Source organism: Triplophysa rosa, linkage group LG11, assembly GCF_024868665.1.
Source record: "Triplophysa rosa linkage group LG11, Trosa_1v2, whole genome shotgun sequence".
Classification (NCBI taxonomy): Eukaryota; Metazoa; Chordata; class Actinopteri; order Cypriniformes; family Nemacheilidae; genus Triplophysa; species Triplophysa rosa.
Window position 1 is genome coordinate 22,855,115 of NC_079900.1, and position 12,154 is coordinate 22,867,268.

The 12,154-nt window shown below is 38.3% G+C and overlaps 1 protein-coding gene across 1 annotated transcript in view; it reads right to left on the reverse strand.

Moving 5' to 3' along the window:
- Positions 1–212: 212 nt before the first annotated feature.
- The window catches only part of LOC130561778 (putative nuclease HARBI1), a 38,133-nt gene continuing 26,191 nt past the window's right edge, over positions 213–12,154 (reverse strand). Inside the window, 4 exon segments of the mRNA XM_057346350.1 lie at positions 213–589; positions 668–779; positions 812–948; positions 1,044–1,424. Of these exon segments, the coding sequence (XP_057202333.1) occupies positions 213–589; positions 668–779; positions 812–948; positions 1,044–1,424 (1,007 nt within the window).

The window sequence follows — 12,154 nt, forward strand, 5'->3', positions numbered from 1 at the left end:
AACGTGTGTACTTGGACCGTCAGATCCTAAAAACAGATTTGGAAATTGAGCTCCTTAGGCACAAACTAGAGGTGGGTGTACAAAGTAATGGAACAGTTTTACAACCTTAAAGGAAACATAACTGTTGCTTTTGGATTTGTAGGAAATAAAGAAGACCAAATGAAATGTGAATAAATTGAGTTTATTTAACAGTCCTGTGTTGGTGTGGTTTATTAGTGTCCAAAGACATTGCGGCATATAAGATCTCTGACCACCCTTCCATCCTGGAAATCCTCAGGGTGTATGAGGTCTTCCTCAGGGTCTTGAATTTGTAGGGCAGGGTGTTGCTCCCCTCTAATAATGGCAATATTATGAAGAACAACACATGCCACAATAATGTCACAAGCCCTTTCAGGGGTCACCCTGAGGTAGCGTAGGCACTGGAAACGTGATTTCAACAGGCCTATGGTCATCTCCACCTGGGCTCTTGTCCTGCTGTGTGCCACACTAAAGTGCTGCTGGGGCCCTGGCTCAGGTTCTGGGTAAGGGGTTATGAGTGTAGTTTGGCAAGGGTAACCCCTATCACCCAGCAGAAGGCCATCGGTCTCTCCTCTAAGGTCACATTGGTTTAGTGCTTTTCCACAGACAGACAGACATGACCATGTGTTCAGTGCATATATTTACTTACCTTGGCCCATTCTGTTGCTCAGAGATGACTCACGATATATCCGTGAGTCATGAACCGAGCCGGGCCACTTAGCCTCCACATTTGTAATTATGTGTGCAGCATCACATATGATCTTCACAGTGACAAACAAAGACATTAGAGTACTGTACTTGGACACAGTCAGTGTGACTGCACATTAATGCTGTGGATGGACTTCCGATTGACATAATCGGCCTAATTTTGGGAAGGAGCGATGATGGGAATATGGGTGCCATCAATGCACCCAATCACATTGGGAAATCCTAAAGGGCATTTAATTTATTAGCTTACTTCCAGAGGTGGCAGCAAGACGTTCAGAATTTGATCAGCCTAATTTAGAAAGATGTACACCATTCACCTGCAATCCTGTGAAACTCCTCTTTGATGGCTCTCACAGGTTTGTGGCCAGGAAACTTAACAAAAATGTGCAAAAAGTGCTTGAGCGCGAGGCACACTTTTCTTACCGCTCTGCATACTGTTGCCTTGCTAACGTTTTCTGCATCTCCGGTGTTATATAGAAAGCTACCATTAGCAAAGAAACGTAAGGCCGTACAAAGAATTTGCTCAGATGTAAGAGCACGGCCCCGACGAGTGAGGTTTGTGATGTAAGGATGAAGCAGAGAGTGGACATATGTAATGGACTGTAAAGAAAAACGGTATCGCTCAAATAAAAAATCCTCCGGATATGATAAAACATCCAAACGGGGCCTCACCATTCTCTCCCGACGTAAATTTAACTCTCTCCGAATTCATGCAGCTTCCTCATCTACGGGTTCCTGAATAAACGGACATGCCATTTTAATGTCTGTGTGACGAAATTGTGCGCGATTAAGGAAAACGAATGAATAAACAAACGGCGTAGGCAATTTCAACACTGCTCGCGCTTCGAAAAGGGGGCGGAGATTGTAACAAACCCTGGGTTTGTGGAATAAAACCTGCTCCCGACCAGGTTAGGTTCACAGAGTAGGTTACTATGGTTACTCACTCTGAGTATAAGATACCTCGATTTCTGAAACAGGCTTGACTTATCCCGTGGTCTCGGGTTTGACATACCTCGCGTTCTGAAATGGAAAACCCTGAGTATCCCGTTTTCCGGGGTTAACTTACTCTGAGTTTGCACTTACCCTGCTTTCTGAAACGGGCCCCTGGAATACCTTTATAGGTGTGCATTTACGGAAAGTTAATGCATACCCATGGAGCGTTTGTCAACCAATCAGATTGAAGCATTCAACAGCCCCGTGGTATAATCCAGTTGAACCCAGTGGTGTTCATGTCTGTCTGTTTTCCACACCAGACACAGTTGAAAACATATTTTTCTAGAATGTTATTGTATGCTGTATTGTACTTTAGGAGAGGGTCTCAGCATATTTTGGCAATGTAGTGTAAAATGTCATAATTTGAGAATCCTTTTTTTGCTGCTATAAAAATTACTTTCTGAAGGGCAAATGGAGCTTGAATATTGTATTGTGCCAACAAAAGGAATGAATATGAATGCATCAAGCAGCAGAATAGCAAAATCATCAGATAGTATGGCAAACATTTGTTGACATGTTTTCTTCATGAGTAATTTTTCACCCTGCCTGTGTGCAAACAAAAATCATACAAGTAAAATCACTCAATAAAATGATATTTTCGTATTAGGCTCTTGACTACAGTGTCTGACAGCAGACAGACAGTTACAATGTATTTATAATTATATTTGGCTCATTATTTTGCAATGTTGAAGTTGCCTACAGCAAAATGTAAAAAAATCTTGTAAATATCAATCCGCAACTAAGCTCATATTTGGTCTCTTTTCAGGCATTTCGAGTAAAATAGTTCTATATTCAACAAGCGCATACAAAAGACATGAAGTGCATGCGATGAGACCTGTTTTCCAGTTTCTGCATGTGTCATGGAACTGACAGGAAACAGAACCCAAGTGCAGACAGCTCTCAACAAAAGACATTTTATTTTACATAGACAAAACATAACTCAAAATCCCTCGATGGGGAGAACAAGAACAATATACTGTGACAAATTAAACCTTGACTAAAACTTAACGACAAACCAAGGGCAACAGGATAAACCAGGGATGAAGACAAACAATCCAGCGCAAAACAGCAAACACAAGGGCATTAAATAGGAGAGGAACAAAAGAGGCATAACGAGGGCAACAGGTGAAGGCGTGAACTGATAATGGGATAATGAATAAGGAAACAAGGGGGCGGGGCTAAGACGCAAAACAGGGGAGAACATGCACAATCAATGGCCATGTGCTCTCCAAAACAAACACAAGAAATGGGGCTGCCATGATCCCGTCGGCCAGAACAAGATACAGTTTGCTATGAAGGTGGGATCATGACAGAATGTGACGTTCAGCATAAAGCATATTACAATCAAGAATTGTTTCGACTCACTGACTAGGAAAATCATAGAAATTAAATAAAATTATTGTATTATTCATTATATGTATTTCTTATGTATAACGACCATTTTCATTTGTGGGTTTATATTGTAAATATATGCAACTATTTTAAAAATAATTTTTGAATGTTCTTCCTAAAAAGCTTCTTTCTAACGTCATGTAAAAAAACTCATTTTTTACTTTTGTTCTAGCTGTACTCAATGAAATCTATCTTTATGTAAACAAGCACCCCGTATTAAGAGTGTTTAGTTGTCACAAAGGATTATCTTACTAACATTCATAGAGTGTGACTACAGTAGCTGTCAGGAGACAGGACACGTGATCTCTTCTGTCTTCACAACCCATTGGTAATCTCTTAAAGTTTTCTCAGTCTTGTCCAGTCAATTGGCACGCCCACATACTGTCACCAGTGCTTGGCAGCTCCTATGAGTGTCAGTTTATAGCTCCAAAGAAACCTAAACCAGCTGATCAATCCCTGTGTCTGAAAGCGCTCACACGTTCGATTACATACTACATAACATTTGAGTAAGTGTGGAAGTGAATGAAAATGAGCGATTTCAGTATGACGGCGGACATTTTCATCATAATCATCACATTAACATCTGTGTTGATTTATGGATTGTATCGTGACACAGAGAAACGGAGAGAAAATGATAAAACAGTCTCTTTAATACAGAGGTCAAACAACTTCTTGTCATATTTATTTCCATGTCAGCAAGATGGCTAGATTGTAAAAAAACGCTTCTGCAGTTGCTTCTAGATGCGTTCACACTACTGCGTGGTTAAATATTAAAGTATATTTGTGCAACATGAAATAAAAACACAAATACTGCAACAGCTATATGACATACTAACATCCAACAAACATGCCAATGCCACAGTTTGATGCAGCCATCTTTGAAACATTTATCTGCCTCCTCATTCATTCAGCTTTAGATGTTCTCAGGGGGATTTAACATTAATAGAAGGGGAAACAGGAGGCAGCTGTTACGTGTCTGTCGTAACCTGTTGTTTTCCATGACTCGTGTGCTTTAGTCGTAATGCCATAATAGCATTAGAAGGTAAGGCTGACAGGCGAATGGGAATGGAAGGAATTCTGCCAAGCGGGAGGGAAACTCGGGACACCCGACAGGGGATGATGGCAGCGAGGTAACCATGACAATTTAGGGTTTGAGCGTAGGCTTTAAGGCACCATGACTGTTTGATGGCAGGTACACTAAAGCGACTTTTTAAAACCAGTCTTAGGGCTGGATAATAAATAATAATCAACCTGATCTCACTGGAATTCGTAACTATTTTACGAGGTGGTTTATTTGTATGAAATACGTACAAATACGTTGTGAATCGTACAAAAACATACAATTACATACAATCCCTAAACCTCGCCACTGGCTCAAAAGCCAACACATTCTCACTCTCGACTCGTCACATATTTACGCTCGGTCAGCGCAACGTCTGTCAGCCGCAGTGCCCTCGTGCTCCACAAGAGGGCACTCATCTCATCACCCGGACTGCCATCTCACACTACATTTCCCATAACCTGTGTCTTGTTATCTTGTGTGTGTATATATAGTGCCTGTGTTTCTTGTGTCAGTTGTCCGGTATTGTTTATATTGTAATGTGTTCGTCGTGCGGTATTGTTTATATTGTAATGTGTTCGTCGTGCGGTATATATTGTAATGTGTTCGTCGTGCGGTATGGTATATATTGTAATGTGTTCGTCGTGCGGTATTGTTTATATTGTAATGTGTTCGTCGTGCGGTATTGTTTATATTGTAATGTGTTCGTCGTGCGGTATATATTGTAATGTGTTCGTCGTGCGGTATTGTTTATATTGTAATGTGTTCGTCGTGCGGTATATATTGTAATGTGTTCGTCGTGCGGTATTGTTTATATTGTAATGTGTTCGTCGTGCGGTATTGTTTATATTGTAATGTGTTCGTCGTGCGGTATATATTGTAATGTGTTCGTCGTGCGGTATTGTTTATATTGTAATGTGTTCGTCGTGCGGTATTGTTTATATTGTAATGTGTTCGTCGTGCGGTATTGTTTATATTGTAATGTGTTCGTCGTGCCTTGTTCTCGGCCGGTGGTTTCCGTGGATATTACTTTTATATTAAATACTGTTGCATTTGGATCCTACTTGACCATCTCATCATTATAGCACCCTTTGGTGTCACTTTTGAACGTGCAGGGTACCCCATTGGCGTCGTTTTTCGAATTTCGAAGGGCACGCGAATTTCACCGTCATTATGAAAATGTATATTAGATATAATTTGCAATGATGATGTTTCGGGGTTTAATTTAAGTTTAATATCCAGGATAATTGTCTTTACATGACAGTATTCAGACAGTTTGAGCAAGTAATGTAACAGTTCATTTATCTTAAAATAAAACACATAATACAAGCAGTCACAATGTCGTTCAAAAATACAGATATTCCAAGGGTACTAACGCGAAACGATTGATTTGTATGAGGAACAGATGCGAAAGCGATCACCGTCCGCCGTAAATCTCAAATCCAGTGATGAACGACGTTCAAAATTTGCCGCCAGAGGATGTTACGTCAGCTTCGATGCCATTGGCTGTCCCGCATCTCGTGACCGATCGCGTCATTTCGTTGGCTTTGAACGTGATACGGTATTGGCTCCCGCAACCGACTGCTTCTATCTGTTTCTGTTTATCTTTAATTGGGTGCCGACTTTATGCATTCACGGACACGCACGGCATCTTCATGTAAAGTTATCGTACGGCTTTGGTGCAAAAAGGTCTTCGAAACGAGTTGTTTGTTATATTTTGTAATGCTTTTGGTCAGTTTTGGTTGTATTCGCGTGTTGTGTTTTATATGGCTGACAAGTGGTTAGGGTTAGGTTTAGGGTGAGGTTGGGGTTAGGTGCTACAAAATATTAAAACCATAAATAATTATGAAATGCTAAGAATTGCACGCATCTCAGTCTGGAGCATGTAGAAAACAGCAACGCAGTTCCCTGTTTGTCGAAAAACGATGCCAAATGGGTACCCTGCGCGTTCAAAAGTGACGCTGAGGGGCGCTGACCGAGCGTAAATATGTGACGAGTCGGGAGTGAGCACGGGTTGCAAAAGCATATCGTACAAAAATGTACAAATGAGATCGTTAGAATTCATACGAATTACAATTACATTGTAAAATAGTTACGTTTTTGCTGTGAGAACAATGATTCCTCAACCATTTATTGAAACTGAATGTGGGTAACATAGATACGACTTTAAATCTGATTGGACATGTTTGCAAGTTCACATAAAAATTGTCTGGTACATGAATGAATTAAACGAATGTATGAGTTGTCAGAAATTTTGCTTTTTCTAATTATAATGTGTATTAGCAATATGTATAATGTTCCTGATGGATGATAGGCATCAGTGTGTGTATTATTAGTGTGTGTATGTGTTGTCTGTTTATGTTTGAGTGTGAAGAGCCGTATGTTAGTGATTAGCTGCGAGTATGCGTGACAGATGTTTTGTGAGTACTACACCCATCCCAGCAGACATACCAACAGCTTTCTTTCTCTCCTCCATTAACACACAGCACCATGTCCTGAAACTGCAGTATACCCGGTCTAAACACACCAAAGTAATTTAAATTGTAGTTGCAGTCAGAATATCTGTGCGCCCATATGAAGATTATATCACAGATGAGATCTCAGTTATTTCTCCTAGACATCAATGAGATTAAATAGAGAGGAAATGGAAACTTTTGATTAAGTTTCATCTGTGTCTCAGATGTTTTACAAATCTCACAAATGTCTCCATCAGAGTTTCAGAAGAGATCTCAAGTTCTCAATAGTCAAATCTCCTGAACTATACAAGAGCAATATCTGAGCAATAACATTTTCCTCTTTGCAAGTAGTGTTATAACTGAAAAAATGCTGCTTTGCATTAATGAGAATGTAATGGCAATCTCTATTGAGAATAATGGTCATTACAAAACAATTTGAAACAAAAGCGTGTTGATGCATTATGGTAATTAGAACTTTGGCTAAAGGTGTGATTATTTAAAAACAATACATCGTATTGGTCCTAAAAGAAAATAATTTAAAAAGAAGCAACGTTTTATTTGTGTAACATTTCTTTAGGGTGAAATTAGACCTAGAGAAATGTTTGTGAAAGGCTGTAGTGAAAAGAAAAATCACAAATAAGATTCATTTTTGCCACATCGATACGATTAAATGGAGAGCAAATGGAAATTGCTCAAGTCCCCTGGCGTCCGAGAAGAAAATTCACATACTGAGCTCAGATTTGTCAAGTCTGCAATCAAAAGTCAATATTATTAAAGATCTCAATATGAAGTCACACATTTCTCAACAAATGTACCCAAATCCAGATTATTTTACCTCTACAGTCACTTATTTTACACCTCCATACTCTTCATGTATTTGAAAAATTGTCACATATGTTTCTATTACTATGTCTTCTTAGCTATTTCATGAGAAACATCTGAGACTAATTTGAAACTTTAAAGGGGTGATATGACACGGCTAAAACAAATATTATTGATTACAATGTGTATACACGATGTAAGGTTCAAAATCACTGTATTTTCCACATACCGTGCATGTTTGTATCTCTTCTTTGCTCCGCCTCTCTGAAACGCACGGATTGCTATGATTGGCCAGTTAACCAGCGCCTAGTGATTGGTCGAATGCTGCAAGCGTGTGAGGGAAATGTACCATATATGGAACATCAGCTTCCAAAGCAATTGTGCTGATAGGTACGCCCACCTTACTTGCGTATGCATTTGGGCGGTCTTAGTCAAATCAGACCACGAACTGATGTAGATTTGTGGGGGTGTGGTTACACGAGGCATTTCAGGCAGGTCTGGGTGAGCATTCGCTTTTAGATAGAATGCATCTTTAATTTTAATTTTAACTTTAATTTTTGCAGTTTTACGTGTCTAATACATGCATGGGCAACTTATAACACACCAAAGACACAGAAAAACACGTGTTCGTGCCATATGACCCCTTCAAATGAAATAAAAGCGAATTCCATCAGACCTCTTGAGTTATGAAAGAAACCTCAGAGCAGGTCCTCTGGGCAGGTACTGTTCAGCTTTTCTGAATCTTAGTAGCTTTGTGGCACTTCTGCAAGGCATGCTGTTAGCTGTGCCCTTATGACATGAGGACCAGTGATATAACAGATTATTCAGTGTGTTTATTTAGTGTGTGGGTGGCCTTTATCAGTGGACAGCTCTTTTTATGACAAACTGCCTGTGATTGTATATATTGCTGTCAATTACTGAGTCATGTTAACCTTTTGGACACCACATCCATACAGCTATAGTCTATACCAGTGACCTGGCTTTAATGCTTTCACATGAACATAGTCTGTGGACCACTTCATGTGAAAAAACACTGTCATCCAAATAGTCCTATTAATCTGCATGGGTCTCTTTCTCTCTGTGTAGCTGGTTAGTGGCCGTTTAGCCCTCTAACTCTGTCCCGAGAAGGAGAGATGAATCATTGGCCACCTCACTCTCAGTCAGCCTTGCTACAAAATCAGCCACAAAAGCTGACAAATTATCCACTGACACCTACAGCCAGCCGGCCGATTACTCACACTGCCTACAGTTATATATTAAAGAGAAGACATGCCAGGGCAACGGTTGTGATTAGAGCTGAGGAACATAACACACAATATAACAAAACAATATCATCAATGTTAATATTATATTATTATATTACACACAGTATATTTTTTTAAACGTCCACACCCCCTTTTCAAACATATTATGAGATATGTAATAATGCAGTTGTGCTTGCAGTGTGAACTGGAGCTCAGATCTAAAAAGAATTTAAAAGACTTGGCATTAAAAGCATATTGAGTAAAGACCTGGAAGAATGACTGTGGTATATTGAAAAGTAATTAAATGTATGCCTATTTTCTGTAAGATTTTTTTTGTTATATTCAGTTTTTCTTATATTAGAATACAACCAATATGCCTTAATACTGGTACATGATACCTTTTTCGCCAAATAAACGTTTAGTGTTTTCTTCATTTACCATACATATCATACTTTGATGAATTAATTTAACCTGAGGTGGTATTTAAAAGAAAACATTGAAGAAAATATTCTCCCCCTCCCATACTGTCCACTATACTGTATGTATAAGATTTATCTCATTGTTTTGGAAAAGCTTGAAAGTTTGATCAGATGTTGGTTTTCTTTAGCATATTATTTTTGGTTTGTATTTCAACAAGAGATATGCTAGCATACACCGTAAAAAAAAACCTGTAAAAACGTTATTTTTTTGTGACAGCTGCAGACGGCAGTAAAGTACAGTAAAAGAAAAAATTCAAGCAAAATTGTATTTTTTTCTTGAAAATTTGCTGTATTTTCTGTAATATATTTTCCCCCCATTTTAAAAGTAATAATAGAAAAATCTGTAAAAATAACAGTAAAATTCTAAAATTACAGCTTTTTACAGTGTACATTTTGCTAAAACACTTCAAAATCTGTGTTTAAAAATTCGTCATAATGGTTAATGAATTAGAAACACGCATTAAATCGAGAATCAATTTACTGAAATGGACAGTTTGAATTCATTCACTCAGATTAAACTCATAAACTCTACTGACAGACTCTTTGGGAAACATAAAAAAACATTAAAGCAGTTAAACTACACTAAAATCATTGCACAGCCCTAGTTGTGATACTCTTTCATATATATTGCATGGCATGGCAAAAAAAAGTGTATCAAGAAAAAACTAAGAAACATCACATTGTCTCAGTTTCCCTGTTATCAGTCATCTCCAGTGCACTACATCTCCCAGCATTCCCTACTGCTCATCACCTGCACCAGATTTGTAATCAGCACCTCCTCACCTCCACAATATATACAGTACAGCCTGTTCTGTTAGTTATCTCGTCTGTGATGTGTCCATGTTATGCTGTGTTCCTGTTTCTCATGTGCTTGTATTACATGTTGAATTATTGAAAGGATAACTCCTTGATCTCCGGTGCATACTTTGCACGTACGTTCTGTTACACACATGTCCACGTGTACATTCATAATTAATTTGCTGTCATACTGTCATGTTGCTTTATTTAGTCAGTTATAGGGAAACCTGATGCTTCTACACGTGTCAACATCCCTCAAAAACACCGCTTTCTGAGTGATTGTCCAGTTATAATGATTTTCAGAACACTTCTGAGGATGAGATGATTCAAACAGAGAACTCCCTAGCGTGAAAGTGTCCAGCAGTGATATGGCTGGTCTGATATTAAATGACCACATACTGCCTGTAAGGCATGTTACCTGATGAATAACGAGAACATGCTGTTCATAAATATTATTGAAACTGAACCAGGTTTGACCTCAGTTTAGTGCACATCAATGAATTATTCAGTCTGAAGAATGAACTGGTGGGCAACAAATTCACGAACTCTAGAAAAAGTGTCAGCAACTGAATATTTATTTAGAAAAATTCAAGATTATTATATTGGAATTTATGACTAAAGAAGAATTGAATGGTTTTAATAGGTAAATGCGAGTGTCTAACTTTGCAAACTTTTTTTCTTGAAAATCCATAAAAAATAATGTTCTCCTTGGTGACAATGATATTAAAAAGAAATAAATCGAGATTTTTGCTTTAGCTTGTGCTTCTTAGGCATTTCTCCTGAGAAACAGACTGTCTGCAGAAGAGATCACAACAATGTGTACATTTGATATCTGAATGAAACCAAACTTACATCTCAAAGACATTGCAATAATATTTTATTGCTATGTAATGCACTTTTGAAACATCATTAGGGTAAAATTATGAAATTTAATTTTTCTCTGAATCATATTGCTTCAAGGATGGAATAAAAATTACTCCCATTTGAATACAATTCAAAACAAAAATAAAATTCACCAAGGGTTTGCAACAACGGCTTGATTCTCTTTGCCACAAAGCTCATTCGAATAAATGTAATAATTTATTTTAACAAAATGTGTGTCAACTTTTGCCAAAAGTTGCCCACAGCGGTTTGCGGGAGAAGCAGCCATGACATGTGCTTTTTGCAAAAGACTTTTAGCCAAAATACCTCAAAGTTGAGAAAAACATTTTGAAAAAAGGCTGAATAAATAATGGCATAGATTTCCTTTTTGAGTGAACTATTCCTTTAAAACATCTGCATACATATTTAATGAATGGGAAACTCGCACACCAATGCAGCAGACTCATATGGACTCACTCTCATCCATCAAGTTCTTTTGTCCACTAATGGCTGGTTTCAAACCCTCAGCGTTCACAAAGAAAATAATGTTACATATCGATTACAGAGAGGAAATACAGTACTGAAAGAGAATGAGTGGAAGTGAACATTCATTACTAATGGGTGCCTGTCAATAATTCATCTATAGGATGTATTTTTGCGTGTCATGGTGAATGCCTGGTCTTACCTGAATGCGGAGATAAAACTGGCTTCATGACTTCACTTCTGTGCGGATGGATGTGGGAGGTTCATTTCATTACATGCTCTCTTGCAGTTTCTCTGAAAAAGGTCAAACACCTCGTCCTCAAACAGGCACCTGGGGAGTGCGATTTTCAGCTGGTGCCCTACAAAATGAGATTTTTCTCCCACTTAGTTTTATTAATATTAAAACAGAGCGCTCTGAAACCAAGCAAATCCATGAAATTGGAGAGAAATTGCAGATAAATGGGGGAGTGTAGCATCTAACACCACCTGTAAAAGTGTTATGACCGAGTTTGCAAACTGTTGGACAAGTTGGTTCAATTTGGCTGAAAATAATGCAATGTAATAAAAGAACACGACCCATTTATCTAAGTATACACAATTATCTTTCTCCAATATAAACCTGCTTATAAGAAATTACCCTGACCTTTGAAAGCCAAGCCAGTGAGTATTTGGGTATATCTTTCGATGGAAGGAAATGATCTGTACTTACAAAAAGGTTCGTAGATGAGTTAGTGATGTCCACCATGATGAGTGTTCTTGGTTTAAAACCTGCATATGACTCTTTCTTCTGTGAAACACAAAAAGAAGATATTTTGAAAATTGGTTTTCTGGCCATACAAA